At 44.5% G+C, this 21,409-nt stretch overlaps 1 protein-coding gene across 1 annotated transcript in view; it reads left to right on the forward strand.

The window, feature by feature from the left end:
- Positions 1-17,524, forward strand: part of LOC123749803 (galactoside alpha-(1,2)-fucosyltransferase 1-like) — a 47,059-nt gene extending 29,535 nt beyond the window's left edge. The window contains exons 2-4 of the mRNA XM_069303733.1: positions 8,492-8,976; positions 12,113-12,198; positions 17,421-17,524. Of these exons, the coding sequence (XP_069159834.1) occupies positions 8,492-8,976; positions 12,113-12,198; positions 17,421-17,524 (675 nt within the window). The remainder of the gene's footprint in view (positions 1-8,491; positions 8,977-12,112; positions 12,199-17,420) is intronic.
- The last annotated feature ends 3,885 nt before the right edge of the window (positions 17,525-21,409 follow it).

Genomic DNA, 21,409 nt, shown 5'->3' on the forward strand with positions numbered 1-21,409 from the left:
AGTGTCCTCCAGGTGGGGGATAGTTGAGTGTCCTCCAGGTGGGGGATAGTAGAGTGTCCTCCAGGTGGGGATAGTTGAGTGTCCTCCAGGTGGGGGATAGTAGAGTGTCCTCCAGGTGGGGGATAGTAGAGTGTCCTCCAGGTGGGGGATAGTTGAGTGTCCTCCAGGTGGGGGATAGTAGAGTGTCCTCCAGGTGGGGGATAGTTGAGTGTCCTCCAGGTGGGGGATAGTAGAGTGTCCTCCAGGTGGGGGATAGTTGAGTGTCCTCCAGGTGGGGGATAGTTGAGTGTCCTCCAGGTGGGGGATAGTTGAGTGTCCTCCAGGTGGGGGATAGTAGAGTGTCCTCCAGGTGGGGGATAGTTAGAGTGTCCTCCAGGTGGGGGATAGTAGAGTGTCCTCCAGGTGGGGGATAGTAGAGTGTCCTCCAGGTGGGGGATAGTTGAGTGTCCTCCAGGTGGGGGATAGTAGAGTGTCCTCCAGGTGGGGGATAGTTGAGTGTCCTCCAGGTGGGGGATAGTAGAGTGTCCTCCAGGTGGGGGATAGTTGAGTGTACTCCAGGTGGGGGATAGTAGAGTGTCCTCCAGGTGGGGGATAGTAGAGTGTCCTCCAGGTGGGGGATAGTTGAGTGTCCTCCAGGTGGGGGATAGTAGAGTGTCCTCCAGGTGGGGGATAGTTGAGTGTCCTCCAGGTGGGGGATAGTAGAGTGTCCTCCAGGTGGGGGATAGTTGAGTGTCCTCCAGGTGGGGGATAGTAGAGTGTCCTCCAGGTGGGGGATAGTAGAGTGTCCTCCAGGTGGGGGATAGTAGAGTGTCCTCGGGCTAGGTGGGGGATAGTAGAGTGTCCTCCAGGTGGGGGATAGTAGAGTGTCCTCCAGGTGGGGATAGTAGAGTGTCCTCCAGGTGGGGGATAGTAGAGTGTCCTCCAGGTGGGGGATAGTAGAGTGTCCTCCAGGTGGGGGATAGTAGGTGTCCTCCAGGTGGGGGATAGTAGAGTGTCCTCCAGGTGGGGGATAGTAGAGTGTCCTCCAGGTGGGGATAGTAGAGTGTCCTCCAGGTGGGGGATAGTAGAGTGTCCTCCAGGTGGGGGATAGTAGAGTGTCCTCCAGGTGGGGGATAGTAGAGTGTCCTCCAGTGGGGGATAGTTAGGAGTGTCCTCCAGGTGGGGGATAGTAGAGTGTCCTCCAGGTGGGGATAGTAGAGTGTCCTCCAGGTGGGGGATAGTAGAGTGTCCTCCAGGTGGGGGATAGTAGAGTGTCCTCCAGGTGGGGGATAGTAGAGTGTCCTCCAGGTGGGGGATAGTAGAGTGTCCTCCAGGTGGGGGATAGTAGAGTGTCCTCCAGGTGGGGGATAGTAGAGTGTCCTCCAGGTGGGGGATAGTTAGAGTGTCCTCCAGGTGGGGGATAGTAGAGTGTCCTCCAGGTGGGGGATAGTAGAGTGTCCTCCAGGTGGGGGATAGTAGAGTGTCCTCCAGGTGGGGGATAGTTGAGTGTCCTCCAGGTGGGGGATAGTAGAGTGTCCTCCAGGTGGGGGATAGTTGAGTGTCCTCCAGGTGGGGGATAGTAGAGTGTCCTCCAGGTGGGGGATAGTTAGAGTGTCCCTCCAGGTGGGGGATAGTAGAGTGTCCTCCAGGTGGGGGATAGTAGAGTGTCCTCCAGGTGGGGGATAGTAGAGTGTCCTCCAGGTGGGGGATAGTAGAGTGTCCTCCAGGTGGGGATAGTAGAGTGTCCTCCAGGTGGGGATAGTGATAGTAGAGTGTCCTCCAGGTGGGGATAGTAGAGTGTCCTCCAGGTGGGGGATAGTAGAGTGTCCTCCAGGTGCGGGTGATAGTAGAGTGTCCTCGAGTGGGGATCGTTGAGTGTCCTCCAGGTGGGGATAGTAGAGTGTCTCCTCCAGGTGGGGATAGTGGTGTCTCCAGGGGGGATAGTTGAGTGTCCTCCAGGTGGGGGATAGTAGAGTGTCCTCCAGGTGGGGGATAGTTGAGTGTCCTCCAGGTGGGGGATAGTTGAGTGTCCTCCAGGTGGGGGATAGTAGAGTGTCCTCAGGTGGGGGATAGTAGAGTGTCCTCCAGTGGGGGATAGTAGAGTGTCCTCCAGGTGGGGGATAGTAGAGTGTCCTCCAGGTGGGGGGATAGTAGAGTGTCCTCCAGGTGGGGGATAGTTGAGTGTCCTCCAGGTGGGGATAGTAGAGTGTCCTCCAGGTGTGGGGATAGTTGAGTGTCCTCCAGGTGGGGGATAGTAGAGTGTCCTCAGGTGGGGGATAGTAGAGTGGTCCTCCAGGTGGGGGATAGTGAGTGTCCTCAAGGTGGGGGATAGTAGAGTGTCCTCCAGGTGGGGGATAGTTGAGTGTCCTCCAGGTGGGGGATAGTAGAGTGTCCTCCAGGTGGGGGATAGTAGAGTGTCCTCCAGGTGGGGGATAGTAGAGTGTCCTCCAGGTGGGGGATAGTAGAGTGTCCTCCAGGTGGGGGATAGTAGAGTGTCCTCCAGGTGGGGGATAGTAGAGTGTCCTCCAGGTGGGGATAGTAGAGTGTCCTCCAGGTGGGGGGATAGTAGAGTGTCCTCCAGGTGGGGGATAGTAGAGTGTCCTCCAGGTGGGGGATAGTAGAGTGTCCTCCAGGTGGGGGATAGTAGAGTGTCCTCCAGGTGGGGGGATAGTAGAGTGTCCTCCAGGTGGGGGATAGTAGTGTCCTCCAGGTGGGGGGATAGTAGAGTGTCCTCCAGGTGGGGGGATAGTAGAGTGTCCTCCAGGTGGGGGGATAGTAGAGTGTCCTGCAGGTGGGGGATAGTAGAGTGTCCTCCAGGTGGGGGGATAGTAGAGTGTCCTCCAGGTGGGGGGGATAGTAGAGTGTCCTCCAGGTGGGGGGATAGTAGAGTGTCCTCCAGGTGGGGGGATAGTAGAGTGTCCTCCAGGTGGGGGATAGTAGAGTGTCCTCCAGGTGGGGGGATAGTAGAGTGTTCTCCAGGTGGGGGGATAGTAGAGTGTCCTCCAGGTGGGGGATAGTAGAGTGTCCTCCAGGTGGGGGATAGTAGAGTGTCCTCCAGGTGGGGGATAGTAGAGTGTCCTCCAGGTGGGGGATAGTAGAGTGTCCTCCAGGTGGGAGGATAGTAGAGTGTCCTCCAGGTGGGGGATAACTGAGTGTCCTCCAGGTGGGGGGGATAGTAGAGTGTCCTCCAGGTGGGGGATAGTAGAGTGTCCTCCAGGTGGGGGGGATAGTAGAGTGTCCTCCAGGTGGGGGATAGTAGAGTGTCCTCCAGGTGGGGGATAGTAGAGTGTCCTCCAGGTGGGGGATAGTAGAGTGTCCTCCAGGTGGGGGATAGAAGAGTGTCCTCCAGGGGGGGGATAGTAGAGTGTCCTCCAGGGGGGGATAGTAGAGTGTCCTCCAGGTGGGGGATTGAAGAGTGTCCTCCAGGGTGTGGATAGTAGAGTGTCCTCCAGGTGGAGGATAGAAGAGTGTCCTCCAGATGGGATGATAGTATAGTGTTAGCCAGATGGGATGATAGTATAGTGTTAGCCAGATGGGATGATAGTATAGTGTTAGCCAGATGGGATGATAGTATAGTGTTAGCCAGATAGGGGGAAGAATAGAGTGTCAGTAGCTGGAATAACATTAATGTCAGCCGAGATGCGAGTAATCAGCCTTTAACTGTGTTACAGACTGCTCGCTGCATTACGTCACTATAAACTCGGTCGGAAGGTTGGGCAACAAGATCACAGAATACCTGTCTCTCTCTGTCATACGGAACGTCTTCGGTGTACGGGTGAGTTGTAATGTTCTCTTCATACAAGATCCCACAATACCTGTTTCTATCATACGGAAGGTCTTCGGTGTACGGGTGAGTTGTAATGTTCTCTTCATACAAGGTCACACAATACCTGTTTTCTCTGTCATATGGAAGGTCTTCGGTGTACCGGTGATGTGGGGAAATATCTCCAATATGTAATCTAATATAATCATAAATTAATTAATTGATCTAAATGAACATCAGAGAACTGGACTGTATAAAATTCTAATCGTTAGTTGGATTATTTCCCCTGCACATATTTTTTTTTTGGGGGGGGGGAGGGGGGGGGGTAGAACTAATAATGCTGGAACTACCTATTGCATATAAATGTTGAATAAATTCAATAATAAATTTCATCAATAAATCAAAGTTATAGAGTTAGTAAACTAACTACAATAATATAACTGAGAAACATCTGCTTAGCTGTTTAGCAGTTAATAAGGCGTGGGTCAGACAGCCTTCCAAATCAGTCTAATCCTGTCTGGACGTGATGGCGTTGCTGACACGTGATTCACCAGACAAGACGATCCTCTCTCGTAGATAAACTCCACTCTGTGAAAATCATACAATGTAATTTCTATATGACTATGAGTATATCCACTAATTTTCATTGAAAAGGGTTGACTGATTTAGGGAAATACACTTACTATGGTTTTTTGATAATCTAACGTAATAACGATTGGACAATCACTAGGTATTATGCCCATAGAACGTGAAAAGATTACTAATCCAACCGGACGTGGTGTCCTCAATGATAAATGAAGCAGGCAGCAAAATCTGGGACCCGATAATGCTCAGATGATCTCTATAATGTGTGATGCTAATGGAGAGCTTCGGGACACCGATCAAAGTTGGCTTCTCCTCTGCCAAGTCTCTAGGCAAATGACATGAGCGCCACCGTAGCTTCTATCTGTGCAATCTCGGCATATAAGTCTCGATATTTTATTCTGTTTTACTATCTAATTAAAACATTGCCGACGTTATTTTACGTCATAATAATGCACTTCAGGTATCAACAGTCGGTTTTTAATTTAAACCGACTGTTTAAAGTAAATTAAACAAAGGTGAGACTGGGTTTAATTCGATTTATATAAATAATTTATTTTCGTGGGAGCTGGGCAGCTGATGTAACAGCGTCATTTATATCAGGGAGAATTTGGCTGCCCCTGGCCACCTGTTAATAATGTTAGTAAATTTAATTTCCTAGCACACTAAATTTATCTTATCGTACTAGGGTGTTAGTATTTGGGGAGTCGGAGATTTCCGACAGGTGAGTTGTAATGTTCTCTTCATACAAGATCCAACCCAAGGTTGGGTTTGGTCATATATCTACGTTAGTTTTAACTCAAAATAAAAAAAATAACTCATTTATAATGAAATGGATAGCTTTATCATTTCGTAAGGAAAAAATAGAAAAAATACATAAATTCAAGAAAACTTGGCTTATTAGGCAAAGCGGGTCTTACATAGTAGGCCGAGTACTGCATTTTGGCCAGAACGCTGTTCTTGGCCTACTATGCAAGGCCCGGTTTGCTTAATAACGCAAGTTTTCATGAATTTCTGTATTTTTCATTTTTTTTCTTATGAAATGTTAAAGCTATCCATTTCATTATGTATGTGTTAATTTTTTTAAATTTAAGTTACAACTAACATAGATATATAACCGAACCTAATCTAACCTATCTTAACCTAACCTAAACTAACATAACTACATCAATAATTTATGTTCTTAATATAATATAATAATTATATTGAAAATAAACCAATTGGAAACAATTTATTGAAAATAAAGAAAATCACTCGGCCTATTAGGTAAATCGGGCCTTGCATAGTAGGTCGAGAAGTGCGTTCTGGGTACAAGGTACGACATCTATATATATATATATATATATATATATATATATATATATATATATATATATATATATATATATATATATATATATATATATATATATATATATTTTGTGTTCCTCACGTGTGCCCCAAAGAATGAGGTGATTTGGTAAAATGCTATGCCCAAGATAACTATCCGAGTGCCGGCGGTGGGGTGGTTCATATAGCCTCGGCTATCACCTCATTATGTCCGGTCGTGATGGTCAAGTGGATTAAGGCGTCTTGTACATACCAGTTGCGTTGCTTCTGGGAGTATGGGTTCGAGTCACTTCTGGGGTGTGAGTTTTCAGTTGCATATGTCCTGGGGACCATTCAGGCTTGTTCGCATATATATATATATATATATATATATATGTCGTACCTAGTAGCCAGAACGCACTTATCAGCCTACTATGCAAGGCCCGATTTGCCTAATAAGCCAAATTTTCATGAATTAATGTTTTTTCGACTACCTAACCTACCTAACCTAACCTAACCTAACTTTTTCGGCTACCTAACGTAACTTAACCTTTAAAGATAGGTTAGGTTAGGTTAGGTAGGGTTGGTTAGGTTCGGTCATATATCTACGTTAATTTTAACTCCAATAAATTTTTTTTTACCTCATACATAATGAAATAGGTAACTTTATCATTTCATAAGAAAAAAATAAGAGAAAATGCATTAATTCATGAAAACTTGGGTTATTAGGCAAATCGGGCCTTGCATAGTAGGCTGAGAAGTGCGTTCTGGCTACTAGGTACGACATATATATATATTAGTATATTTTGGTAGCAGTCTTTCCTGTAGACATATAATATTAAATATGACCGAAAAAGTAACATTAATAATTCTAACACGAATTTTCTCAATGTTTCTTATATTTTTCTTCACTGCTGATGGTAACTGAAAAATCAATTCTCCAAAATTCATTTTTATTTCTAGTCTGACGCGACACTTGAGCGCGTTTCGTAAAACTTATTACATTTTCAAAAACTTTAGTTTACACATACACAACTTATAACTGAAACAGAGCTTAAACATCTTCGATTTTGTACCTGCATTTAGGTGAGGTGATATGTTTCAACAGTTTTGCATGAGGTGAAAACAAACTTTCAACACAAGACAGAACACGAAACAATGGGTATAATATTTTGTAAGTTAAAGGGAAGAATGGAAGTAACTGCAAAGGGCCTATTGGCCCATATTTCTTGATGCTTCTATATTGGTGCGGAGTCTTGAAGTGGGTAGAATATAGTTGTGCATTAATTGGCCTTTGATTGCTGGTGTCGACTTCTTAATATGTAGTGCCTCACAGATATCTAGCCGCCTGCTATCGCTGTATCTATCGATGATTTCCGTGTTTTTTGTTAAGACTTCTCTGGTGATGGTCTGGTTGTGGGAAGAGATTATATGTTCCTTAATGGAGCCCTGTTCCTTATGCATCGTTAATCGCCAGGAAAGAGATGTTGTTGTCTTGCCTATATACTGAATTCTTTGAGGCTTACAGTCCCCAATTGGGCATTTGAAGGCATAGACGACATTGGTCTCTTTTAAAGCGTTCTGCTTTGTGTCTGGAGAGTTTCTCATGAGTAGGTTGACCGTTTTCTTGGTTTTATTGTAGATCGTCAATTGTATCTTCTGATTTTTTTCTGTAGGGATAACGTTTCTATAAACAATATCTTTCAAGACCCTTTCCTCCGTTTTATTAGCTGTGGAAAACAACTTTTCTTTTCCGTTTTATGAGCTGTGGAAAAGAACTTTTCTTTTCCACAGCTCATAAAACAGAGGAAAGGGTCTTGAAAGATATTGTTAATAGATACGTTATCCCTACAGAAAAAAAATCAGAATATACAATTGACGATCTACTATTAAACCAAGAAAACGGCCAAGCTACTCATGAGAAACTCTCCAGACACAAAGCAGAACGCTTTAAAAGAGACCAATGTCGTCTATGCCTTCAAATGCCCACTTGGGGACTGTAAGCCTCAAAGAATTCAGTATATAGGCAAGACAACAACATCTCTTTCCAGGCGATTAACGATGCATAAGCAACAGGGCTCCATTAAGGAACATATAATCTCTTTCCACAACCAGACCATCACCAGAGAAGTCTTAACAAAAAACACGGAAATCATCGATAGATACAGCGATAGCAGGCGGCTAGATATCTGCGAGGCACTACACATTAAGAAGTCGACACCAGCAATCAACAGCCAATTAATGCACAACTATATTCTACCCACTTCAAGACTCCGCACCAATATAGAAGCATCAAGAAATCTGGGCCAATAGGCCCTTTGCAGTTACTTCCATTCTTCCCTTTAACTTACAAAATATTATACACATTGTTTCGTGTTCTGTCTTGTGTTGAAAGTTTGTTTTCAGAGAGATTTTATAGTGATCCAGAGAGATTTTACTCTCTTTTTTATGTAACTGAATAACTATTACGTATGAATATGGAATGTGTGAGTCTCATCACTGAGGATGGGAAGAATGAACATTGTTCTGTACGTCTTAATGTGTGTGTCACATCACTGAAGATGGGAACAGTGATCATTGCTCTGTACGTCTAAATGTGTGTGTCCTATCACTGAAGATGGGAACAGTGATCACTGTTCTGTACGTCTAAATGTGTGTCCCAAAAATGAAGATGGGAACAATAAACATTGCTCTGCACGTCTAAATGTGTGTGTCACACCACTGAGGATGAGAAGAGTGAACATTGTTCTGTACATCTAAATGTGTGTGTCCCATCACTGAAAATAAGAACAGTGTACATTGAGTGAGTCTGACACTGCGGTAATCCAATACTCTGACCTGTGTCTGTGTTCCCTCCAGGCGGCCATTTCTCAAGAATTGAATGCTTCACTGGTGGTGATCTTCCCCAAGCTCAGCCTACCGGTTGCTGCCGGCGAGTGCTATCCTCGCCTCACTCAGCACGAATCATTCGCAAGCTTGTACATGAAGCTGTTTGCCAAGAGCGCAGGAAGCAGTGATAGAACACTCTACGACACCCAGCTCTACCCGTACCCGCTCCAGCAGTCTGTCTACATCAACGACTTCCCCTGTCCTTCTCACATTCTCATCACTATGAGAGATCACTTTCGCCAGGAGTTCACCTTCAACCAGCGGATTCTGAATGAAGCTAAGGCCCAGGTTGCTGCCGCTCTCAAAGCAGTGAACAACCCGGCCCTGACCAACGCCACCATAGTGACCGTCCACGTGCGCAGGACCGACTACCTCGCTCACGTCCAAAACTATTATGGCCAAAGTCCTGTCAAAGATATATACTATCAACGGGCATTTAATTTCTTCAGGAACAGGTGAGTGGAGACGTTGAGTTATTTCACTGTGTCATGGCAAGTCCTGTGTAACAGTGTGATTATCCTCACAGATCGACCACCTCTGTGATGCTCCGAGCACCTCAGCTTGACCACCTCTGTGATGCTCCGAACACCTCAGCTTGACCACCTCTGTGATGCTCCGAACACCTCAGCTTGACCACCTCTGTGATGCTCCGAACACCTCAGCTTGACCACCTCTGTGATGCTCCGAACACCTCAGCTTGACCACCTCTGTGATGCTCCGAGCACCTCAGCTTGACCACCTCTGTGATGCTCCGAACACCTCAGCTTGACCACCTCTCTGATGCTCCGAGCACCTCAGCTTGACCACCTCTGTGATGCTCCGATCACCTGAGCTTGACCACCTCTGTGATGCTCCGAGCACCTCAGCTTGACCACCTCTGTGATGCTCCGAACACCTCAGCTTGACCACCTCTGTGATGCTCCGAGCACCTCAGCTTGACCACCTCTGTGATGCTCCGATCACCTGAGCTTGACCACCTCTGTGATGCTCCGAGCACCTCAGCTTGACCACCTCTGTGATGCTCCGAACACCTCAGCTTGACCACCTCTGTGATGCTCCGAACACCTCAGCTTGACCACCTCTCTGATGCTCCGAGCACCTCAGCTTGACCACCTCTGTGATGCTCCGAACACCTCAGCTTGACCACCTCTGTGATGCTCCGAACACCTCAGCTTGACCACCTCTCTGATGCTCCGAGCACCTCAGCTTGATCACCTCTGTGATGCTCCGAACACCTCAGCTTGACCACCTCTGTGATGCTCCGAACACCTCAGCTTGACCACCTCTGTGATGCTCCGAACACCTCAGCTTGACCACCTCTCTGATGCTCCGAGCACCTCAGCTTGACCACCTCTGTGATGCTCCGAACACCTCAGCTTGACCACCTCTGTGATGCTCCGAACACCTCAGCTTGACCACCTCTCTGATGCTCCGAGCACCTCAGCTTGATCACCTCTGTGATGCTCCGAACACCTCAGCTTGACCACCTCGGTGATGCTCCGAACACCTCAGCTTGACCACCTCTGTGATGCTCCGAGCACCTCAGCTTGACCACCTCTGTGATGCTCCGAGCACCTCAGCTTGACCACCTCTGTGATGCTCCGAACACCTCAGCTTGACCACCTCTCTGATGCTCCGAGCACCTCTGATGCTCCGAACACCTCAGCTTGACCACCTCTGTGATGCTCCGAACACCTCAGCTTGACCACCTCTCTGATGCTCCAAGCACCTCAGCTTGACCACCTCTGTGATGCTCCGAACACCTCAGCTTGACCACCTCTGTGATGCTCCGAACACCTCAGCTTGACCATCTCTGTGATGCACCGAACACCTCAGCTTGACCACCTCTCTGATGCTCCGATCACCTGAGCTTGACCACCTCTCTGATGCTCCGAGCACCTCAGCTTGACCACCTCTGTGATGCTCCGATCACCTGAGCTTGACCACCTCTCTGATGCTCCGAGCACCTCAGCTTGACCACCTCTGTGATGCTCCGAACACCTCAGCTTGACCACCTCTGTGATGCTCCGAACACCTCAGCTTGACCATCTCTGTGATGCACCGAACACCTCAGCTTGACCACCTCTCTGATGCTCCGATCACCAGAGCTTGACCACCTCTCTGATGCTCCGATCACCTGAGCTTGACCACCTCTCTGATCCTCCGAACACCTCAGCTTGACCACCTCTGTGATGCTCCGAACACTTCAGCTTGACCACCTCTCTGATGCTCCGAACACCTCAGCTTGACCACCTCTCTGATCCTCCGAACACCTCAGCTTGACCACCTCTGTGATGCTCCGAACACTTTAGCTTGACCACCTCTCTGATCCTCCGAACACCTCAGCTTGACCACCTCTGTGATCCTCCGAACACCTCAGCTTGACCACCTCTGTGATGCTCCGAACACCTCAGCTTGACCACCTCTGTGATGCTCCGAACACCTCAGCTTGACCACCTCTCTGATCCTCCGAACATCTCAGCTTTATTTGATTATTAATTCACTTTCTCTTCACCTTCCTGCCCTTCTCATCACTTTCTCTTCCCTCTGCTGACCTGCACATCACATTTTCTTCACCCGCTTAACCTGCACATCACTTTCTCTTCTCTCTCCTGCCAGGCACATCACCTTCTCTTCACTCTCCTGCCCTCCGCATCACTTTCTCTTCGCACTCCTGCCCTTCACACCACTTTCTTTTCACCGTCCTACCCATCACATCACTTTGTCTTCTCCCTCTCCCCTTCACATCACTTTCATTTCACTCTCCTGCCTTTAACATCACTTTCTCTTCTCCTTCCAGCCCTTCACATCACTTTCTCTTCGCTCTCCTAACCTGCACATCATTTTCTCTTCTCCCTCGTGCCCTTATCATCATTTTTTTTTCACCCTCCTGCCCTGCGCAATGCTTTCTCTTCTCCTCTCTTCACATTTCTTTTTTTTTCTCCCTCCCAAACCTTCACCTATATCATTGGTCGGTGAAACCACCCAATTACGATTATAACCCACATAATAGACTAACCAATTATGTTTGCAGCCCAGATAATAGGCCAAGCAATGATGTTTGTAACCCACAGAATAAACTAACCAATAATGTTTGTAACCCTCATAATAGGCCAACCAATGATGTTTATATCTCACACAATAGACCAACCAATGATTTTTGTAACCTGCATAATAGACAAACCAATTATGTTTATATTCCACATAATAGACCAACCAATGATGTTTATAGCCCACATAATAGACATACCAATGATGGTTGTAACCCACATAATAGACCATCCAATTATGTATAGCCCCACATAATAGACCAACCAATGATATTTATAACCCATATAATAGACCAACCAATGATATTTATAACCCATATAATAGACCAACCAATTATTGTTGTAACACACATAATAGACTACCCATTGAAGTTTGTAACCCACATAATAGACCAAACAATTATGTTTATAGCCCACATAATAGCCCAACCAGTGACGCTTATAACCTTAATTATAGATCAACCAAAGATGTGTGTAACACACATAATAGACCAACCAATGATGAACAGAACAATTAATCCGGTGTTCTCGTGTTCCTCAGAACAAACAATCCGGTGTTTGTGGTGACTAGTGACGACCCAGAGTGGTGCAAGAAGAACTTTAGAGACAAGGATATTGTTTATGGTGGTGAGTATTGTTGTGGTGATGAGTATTGTTGTGGTGGTGAGTATTGTGGTGGTGGTGAGTATTGTTGTGGTGATGAGTATTGTTGTGGTGGTGAGTATTGTGGTGGTGGTGAGTATTGTTGTGGTGGTGAGTATTGTGGTGGCGGTGAGTATTGTGGTGGTGGTGAGTATTATGGTGCTGGTGAGTATTGTTGTGGTGATGAGTATTGTTGTGGTGGTGAGTATTGTGGTGGTGGTGAGTATTGTTGTGGTGGTGAGTATTGTGGTGGTGGTGAGTATTGTGGTGGTGGGGAGTATTATGGTGGTGGTGAGTATTGTTGTGGTGGTGAGTATTGTGGTGGTGGTGAGTATTGTGGTGCTGGTGAGTATTGTTGTGGTGATGAGTATTGTTGTGGTGGTGAGTATTGTGGTGCTGGTGAGTATTGTTGTGGTGATGAGTATTGTTGTGGTGGTGAGTATTGTGGTGCTGGTGAGTATTGTTGTGGTGGTGAGTATTGTGGTGGTGGTGAGTATTGTGGTGGTGGTGAGTATTGTGGTGGTGGTGAGTATTGTGGTGGTGGTGAGTATTGTGGTGGTGGTGAGTATTGTTATGGTGGTGAGTATTATGGTGGTAGTGAGTATTGTGGTGGTGGTGAGTATTGTGGTGGTGGTGAGTATTCTGGTGGTGGTGAGTATTATAGTGGTGGTGAGTATTGTGGTGGTGGTGGTGGTGAGTATTGTTGTGGTGGTGAGTATTATGGTGGTGGTGAGTATTGTGGTGGTGTTGAGTATTGTGGTGGTGGTGAGTATTGTGGTGGTGGTGAGTATTGTTGTGGTGGTGAGTATTGTGGTGGTGGTGAGTATTGTGGTGGTGGTGAGTATTGATGTGGTGGTGAGTATTGTTGTGGTGGTGAGTATTATGGTGGTGGTGAGTATTGTGGTGGTGGTGAGTATTGTGGTGGTGGTGAGTATTGTGGTGGTGGTGTGTATTGTGGTGGTGGTGAGTATTATGGTGGTGGTGAGTATTGTGGTGGTGGTTGAGTATTGTGGTGGTGGTGAGTATTGTGGTGGTGGTGAGTATTGTGGTGGTGGTGAGTATTATGGTGGTGGTGAGTATTTGGTGTGGTGGTGAGTATTGTGGTGGTGGTGAGTATTGTGGTGGTGGTGAGTATTGTGGTGGTGGTGTGTATTGTGGTGGTGGTGAGTATTATGGTGGTGGTGAGTATTGTGGTGGTGGTTGAGTATTGTGGTGGTGGTGAGTATTGTGGTGGTGGTGAGTATTGTTGTGGTGATGAGTATTGTTGTGGTGGTGAGTATTGTGGTGCTGGTGAGTATTGTTGTGGTGATGAGTATTGTTGTGGTGGTGAGTATGGTGGTGGTGGTGAGTATTATGGTGGTGGTGAGTATTGTGGTGGTGGTTGAGTATTGTGGTGGTGGTGAGTATTGTGGTGGTGGTGAGTATTGTTGTGGTGGTGAGTATTGTTGTGGTGGTATTATGGTGGTGGTGAGTATTGTGGTGGTGGTGAGTATTGTTGTGGTGGTGAGTATTATGGTGGTGGTGAGTATTGTGGTGGTGGTGAGTATTGTGGTGGTGGTGAGTATTGTAGTGGTGGTTGAGTATTATGGTGGTGGTGAGTATTGTGGTGGTGGTGAGTATTGTGGTGGTGGTGAGTATTGTGGTGGTGGTGAGTATTGTGGTGGTGGTGAGTATTGTTGTGGTGGTGAGTATTATGGTGGTGGTGAGTATTGTTGTAGTGGTGAGTATTATGGTGGTGGTGAGTATTGTTGTGGTGGTGAGTATTATGGTGGTGGTGAGTATTATGGTGGTGGTGAGTATTGTGGTGGTGGTGAGTATTGTGGTGGTGGTGAGTATTGTGGTGGTGGTGAGTATTGTGGTGGTGGTTGAGTATTATAGTGGTGGTGAGTATTATGGTGGTGGTGAGTATTGTGGTGGTGGTGAGCATTGTGGTGGTGGTGAGTATTGTGGTGGTGGTGAGTATTGTGGTGGTGGTGAGTATTGTGGTGGTGGTGAGTATTGTGGTGGTGGTGAGTATTGTTGTGGTGGTGAGTATTATGGTGGTGGTGAGTATTGTGGTGGTGGTGAGTATTGTGGTGGTGGTGAGTATTGTGGTGGTGGTGAGTATTGTGGTGGTGGTGAGTATTATGGTGGTGGTGAGTACTGTGGTGGTGGTGAGCATTGTGGTGGTGTTGAGTATTGTGGTGGTGGTGAGTATTGTGGTGGTAGTGAGTATTGTGGTGGTGGTTGAGTATTATGGTGGTGGTGAGTATTGTGGTGGTGGGGAGTATTATGGTGGTGGTGAGTATTGTTGTGGTGGTTGAGTATTATGGTGGTGGTGAGTATTGTGGTGGTGGGGAGTATTATGGTGGTGGTGAGTATTGTGGTGGTGGAGAGCATTGTGGTGGTGGTGAGTATTGTGGTGGTGGTGAGTATTGTGGTGGTGGTTGAGTATTGTGGTGGTGGTGAGTATTGTGGTAGTGGTGAGTATTGTGGTGGTGGTGAGTATTGAGGTGGTGGTGAGTATTGTGGTGGATGTGAGTATTGTGGTGGTAGTGAGTATTGTGGTTGTGGTGAGTATTGAGGTGATGGTGAGTATTGTGGTGGATGTGAGTATTGCGGTGGTAGTGAGTATTGTGGTGGTGATGGTGAGTATTGTGGTGGTGATGAGTATTGTGGTGGTGGTGAGTATTGTGGTGGTAGTGAGTATTGTGGTGGTAGTGAGTATTGTGGTGGTGGTGAGTATTGTGGTGGTGGTGAGTATTGTGGTGGTGGTGAGTATTGTGGTGGTGGTGAGTATTGTGGTGGTGGTGAGTGTTGTGGTGGTGGTGGTGAGTTTTGTGGTGGTGGTGAGTATTGTGGTGGTGGTGGTGAGTATTGTGGTGGTGGTGAGTATTGTGGTGGTGGTGGTGAGTATTGTGGTGGTGGTGAGTATTGTGGTGGTGGTGAGTATTGTGGTGGTGGTGAGTATTGTGGTGGTGGTGAGTATTGTGGTGGTAGTGAGTATTGTGGTGGTAGTGAGTATTTTGGTGGTAGTGAGTATTTCGGTGGTGGGGAGTATTGTGATGATGGTGAGTATTGTGGTTGTGGTGAGTATTGTGGTGTGGTGAGTATTGTGGTGGTGGTGAGTATTTTGGTAGTAGTGAGTATTGTGGTGGCAATGAGTATTTTGGTGGTGGTGAGTATTGTGGTGGTGGTGAGTATTGTGGTGGTGGTGAGTATTTTGGAGGTGTTGAGTATTGTGGTGGTGGTGAGTATTGTGGTAGTAGTGAGTATTGTGGTGGTAGTGAGTATTGTGGCAGTGGTGAGTATTGTGGTCGTGGTGAGTATTGTGGTGGTGGTGAGTATTGTGGTGGCAATGAGTATTTTGGTGGTGGTGAGTATTTTGGTGGTGGTGAGTATTGTGGTGGTGGTGAGCATTGTGGTGGTGGTGAGTATTATGGTGGTGGTGAGTATTGTGGTGGTGGTGAGTATTGTAGTGGTGGTGAGTATTGTGGTGGTGGTGAGTATTGTGGTGGTGGTGAGCATTGTTGTTGTAGTGAGTATTGTGGTGGTAGTGAGTATTTTGGTGGTAGGGAGTATTGTGGTGGTGTGGAGTATTGTGGTGGTGGTGAGTATTGTGGTGGTAGTGAGTATTATGGTGGTGGTGAATATTGTGGTGGTGGTGAGTACTGTGGTGGTAGTGAGTATTGTGGTGGTAGTGAGTATTGTTGTGGTGGTGAATATTGTGGTGGTGGTGAGTACTGTGGTGGTAGTGAGTATTGTGGCAGTGGTGAGTATTGTGGTCGTGGTGAGTATTGTGGTGGTGGTGAGTATTTTGGTGGTGGTATGTATTGTGGTGGTGAGTAATGTGGTGGTGAGTATTGTGGTGGTGATGGTGAATATTGTTGTTGTGACGGTGGTTAGTGGAGGTGACGGTGGTTAGTAGTAGTGGAGCTTAGTGATAATGAGAGTGTTAGCTAATGTTGTGGTGGTACTTTGTGGTTGGTGATGGTGGTTACTGAATGTAGTGGTGGAGCTGCTTAGTGATCGTGATGTTGGTTGTGGTGAAGCTTAGTGATGGTGTTTAGTGGTGGTACTTAGAGATGGAGATGGCTGTTATCTCTGGTGGTGGTGTTGCTTAGAGATTGTGATGGTGGTTAGTGGTGGTGGTGCATAGTGATGGAAATTGTGATGCTGACAACCTACCTTGAGGTTGCCTTCAGAGGATTCCGGGGTTCAGCGTTTCAGCGGTCTGGTCGCTGACAAAGTCACTGCGGTAGTGGGACTGTTTAACTGGTCGCTGGCAAGGTCACTGCTGAAGTAGGACTGTTTAACTGGTCGCTGGCAAAGTCACTGATGAAGTAGGACTGTTTAACTGTTCGCTGGCAAGGTCATTATTGAAGTAGGACTGTTTAACTGGTCGCTGGCAAGGTCACTGCTAAGTAGGACTGTTTAACTGGTGGCTGGCAAGGTCACTGCTGAAGTAGGACTGTTTAACTGGTCGCTGATAATTTCACTGCGGCAGAAGGACTTTAACTGGTCGCTGACAAGGTCACTGCGGCAGAGGGACTGTTTAACTGGCCGCTGACAAGACCACTGCTGCAGTGGGCTGCAGTGGGACTGTTTAACTGGTCGCTGACAAGGTCACTGCTGCAGTGGGACTGTTTAACTGGTCACTGACAAGGCGACTAGGACAGTGGGACTGTTTAACTGATCGCTGACAGTAGTAGGGAGTGCGTCGCACACACGATTTTTTTTTTAATATCCCTTATGAGGCGCCGTGGGTTCCAGGTAATATTTCCAGAGTTAAAGACCGAAATTTTTCAAAGACCATTTTCGGTCATAAAAGTTTGTTAAGAGTTCAGAGATCATAGAAGTTTGTTAGGAAAATCTCATAGAAAAATAGAGGGGCAAAGTTCGCTCATGTATTACTGAGAATAAACTCTAAGGTCTTTTTTTTTTAAATCACTCATTTGGAGTTAAAGAGTTTTTATGGGGAAAATTCAGACCAAAAATCACTCACTGGAGCTAAAGAGTTCTTATGGGAGAAATTCAAAATTTTTCTGAGTTCAGTTTTAGGAAAATATTTCAGAGTTCGCATAATCTTAGGAGTTTATTTATTTTATTTACGAGTGTAAGATCAAAATTTGGAAAAAAGACCATTTTCAGAGAATATTGTCATTAAAGTTTTGTTAAGTAAAATAGACATCTTAGTTGTATGTTTTAGTTATTATTGCCATTTACAGCTGTTTCACCTGTAAAAAGACCGAGAATTATTCAGAGACCATTTGAAGACCAAAAATATGAAAGAGACCATTTGAAGACCGAAACTGAACAGAGTCCACTTTGAGACCAAAATTCGTCAGGGGTTCATTTTAAGGCCAAAATTTGAGTCCAGTTCATAACCGAAAATTAGGCAGAGTTCGTTTGAAGACCGAAATTTGACAGAGCCCACTTCAAGGCCAAAATTAATACGAATCCACTTTGAGACCAAAATATTTCAGAGTTTTACTTATACATGCATTCTTAGAGTTCTTATGGAGGAAATTCAATTATTATCAGAGTCCAGTTGAGACCCAAAAAATTGACAGAGACCAATTTAAGACCAAATTTGTTAGAGACCCCATTTATAAGTGTAGTTTCGCTACTAACAGCCCAATGTTAGCCCTAACGTTTTGTTAGGCCAAAACACAGTAACAAATTTACCAAGTCATTCTTTTCTTAACGTTCCTTAACTAAAATAACAGTTTTCTCATAGATAAATAGTCAAAGGAAATTTTCAACACTGTCCATAACTAAATTTATCCATCGGCAATCAACTAAAAAATAGTCACTGTCACCATTTCTTAACTAAACTTATTCACCAATCAACAGAAAATAGCTGTTCGTCATCTTTTCTTGTCATTGCTTAACTAAAATATCACATCTCTTAGCTGAAAATAGTCTAGTGTAGCTTCGTTCAACACTTTCTTAACTGACAGTATACTTCATAGAGTAAGAAACATAGTCAAAAAACACTCTTCGAGACTTCAGGGACACACACCCAAAGGCACTCTTCAAGACATCAAAGATACTCTTCGAGATATCAAAGACTCTCTTCGAGACATCAAAGACACTCTTTGAAACATCCAGGACACACTCAGATACATAAAAATACTCTTTGAGACATCAAAGACACTCGCAGAGACATCAAAATACTCTCAAGGACACCAATAACACGCCCAAAGACACCAATAACACACGAAAAGACGTCAATAACGCACTCAAAGGCATAATAACGCACTCAAAGACATCAAATACACAATCAAACACATTAATAATGCACTCAAAGACATCAAAATACTACTCAAGTCCTCAAAGTTTTTCTTAAAGACGTCAAAATACTACTCATGTCCACAAAAATTATTCTCAGATTCATCAAAAGGGAATCTCAATCATCAAAGTTATTATCAGAGTCATCAAAATTATTCTCAGTCATCAAATGTTAATCTCAGTCATCAAAGTTACTCTCAGAGACATCAAAAGTTTTTCTCAGAGACGTCAAAAGTTATTCTCAGTCATCAAATTTGATCGCAATCACTTTTCTTCATTCATCAATGTTGTTCTCTAAGACATCAATGTTGTTCTCTAAGACATCAATGTGGTTCTCTGAGACATTGTGGGGAACTGATTCGTGATATTTATATTTATTTAATTTATATGAATTTATATAGAATTTATATTTACATTAATTTATATATTTTGATAGCAATTTGTATGAGGTTTAGCAGACTGTATTTCTGCAATATTCTCACAAATCGACTCCTTACACATTAGGGGGGGGTATATTAAATTTATATATGCAGCCAATCAAACTATAGGAATAAACTACATATACTATCAATGAATATTTAGAAGCCTTATCTAATTGTATGGTAGTCTTAGTACACACTGTATGAATACGGATGTTGACACCAAATAACCCTCATAGTTGAGAGACTAGCATCCACCCATATACTGATGTACCAAGATTAATTCTTGCTTCCTCTTCTATACCTGTTAAAAGGGCACGTGCTGTAGAGAAAGAATCCTATATATGACAGCTATATCGGAGGAAAAACTGTATATCAGAGAAGATAAGGACCAAGGAATAATTACCTGGATGATGTCACTTGTCATGCGTGCTAACCGGAATTAATCTTATCTACCTAACATTACTGGCCAATAATGACTAGACAGAATTTCGGAAAGACACTTTCCTTGTTTAGATGTTGACTGTGTGTTGATAATGGTAGAAGCACTAATTTGATATCCATAACACTCCGTCTAAGGGAGAATTATTGGCGCTGAACTCGCTCAAGCGACTATGATCTTAAACAATGGCCGACCTCATTCCCACCACTGACGCTTGGCTCTTCTTATTCAGATGTCAATAAGTGGTAGAAAGGTCACATTTAATCTATTTTAGTACTGATAATTAAGTTATTTGATATTAAAAGTCCAAAGACTGCTGTATTAAGAATAATTCCCAACAGAATAACTGGGGGAATTTATAGCGCTATGTGGTAATGATATCCCGTTTTCTATTGACGGAAAATTCTACTATGCTACAATTTCTATGGGTTAAGTTGTATATATAACACAGTAGCAATATTATCTGCATATTGTATTCAGTATTGGTAAATGGTGTCGGACTCTTCCTAAGACATCTTCAGGCATTAAATAACGCTCTGTATTGTAACTATTTCAGCTTTTCATAAGAAACTTGTACTTCAGTTAAAATAGTCCAGCCACTTGTGCTGGACGGTAGAGCGACGGTCTCGCTTCATGCAGGTCGTCGTTCAATCCCCGACCGTTGAAGTGGTTGGGCGCCATTCTCCCCCCCCCCCCCGGTCACATTCCAAATTCATATCCTGTTTCCCTCCCAGTGCTATATAGTCGTGATGGCTTGGCGCTTTACCCAATAGTTCCCTTCCCTTCAGTTAAAACATATTTTCTAAGTCACTTTATCTTAAAACTGTTCTCTGAACAAAAATGCATAACCATACCTAACCTAACTTACCTGTACTAACCTATTCCTTCCCTACCTGATGTAACTTACCTAATCAAACTAACCTAACTTACCTGTACTAACCCATTCCTTCCCTACCTGATGTAACTTACCTAATCAAACTTATCTTACCTCACCTAAACTAACCTTACCCTACCTTACTAAATTTAAATTACACAACTCATCCTAAATTAACTAACTTAACTTACCTAACTTAACCTAACCTAACTTACTTAATCTAACCTAACTTATCGTAACTTACCTAACCTAACCGAACTTAACTTATCGTAACTTACCTAACCTAACCGAACTTAACTTACCTAACCTATACTAACTAAACATAATGTAGCCTAACATAACTTATTGTAGCCTACCTAAACTAACCTAACTCACCTAACCTATCCAAACATAATATAACTTACCTAACCTAACTTAACATAACTTACCTAACCTAACTTAACTTGCATAACCAAACCAAACTTAACTTTCATAGCCTAACTTAACTTATCTAATCTATCTTAACTTAACTTAACTTACCTAACCTAACCTAACTTAGCATAACTTACCTAACCTAACTTAAATTGCATAACCTATCCTAACCTAACTAACCTAACCTAACTTAACTTACCTATCCTAACCTAACTTACCTTGTATAACCTAACCTAACTTAACTAGCCTAACCTAAATTAACTTACCTAACCTATCCTAACTTAATATAACTAACTTAACCTAGGCTAACTTAACTTACCCAACCTAGCCTAACATATCCCACCTAACATAACTTACCTAACATAATCTAAATTAACTTACCTAACCTAACCTAACTAAACATAACTTACCTAACCTAACTTAACTTACATAACCTAACTTAACTTAGCTTACCTAATCTAACCTTTCTAACTTAACATAACTTACCTAACCTAACCTAACTTACCAATCCTGACCTAACCACTGTACATAACTTACTGACTTAACTTACATAATGTAACATTACTTATCTACCCTCACCTACCTAACCCCCTCCACCTATGGTAACTTACCTAACATAACTTACCGAAAATGGCATGACCTAACTTACCTAGTCCAACTCATCCACCCAGACATGGCCTAACTTACCTAGTCCAACTCATCCACCCAGACATGACCTAACTTACATAAATATTCCTTCTGTGTTTTTTGTGTGTGTGTTTCGCCAATCAATGTCTC

Source organism: Procambarus clarkii, chromosome 50 (assembly GCF_040958095.1).
Source record: "Procambarus clarkii isolate CNS0578487 chromosome 50, FALCON_Pclarkii_2.0, whole genome shotgun sequence".
Classification (NCBI taxonomy): Eukaryota; Metazoa; Arthropoda; class Malacostraca; order Decapoda; family Cambaridae; genus Procambarus; species Procambarus clarkii.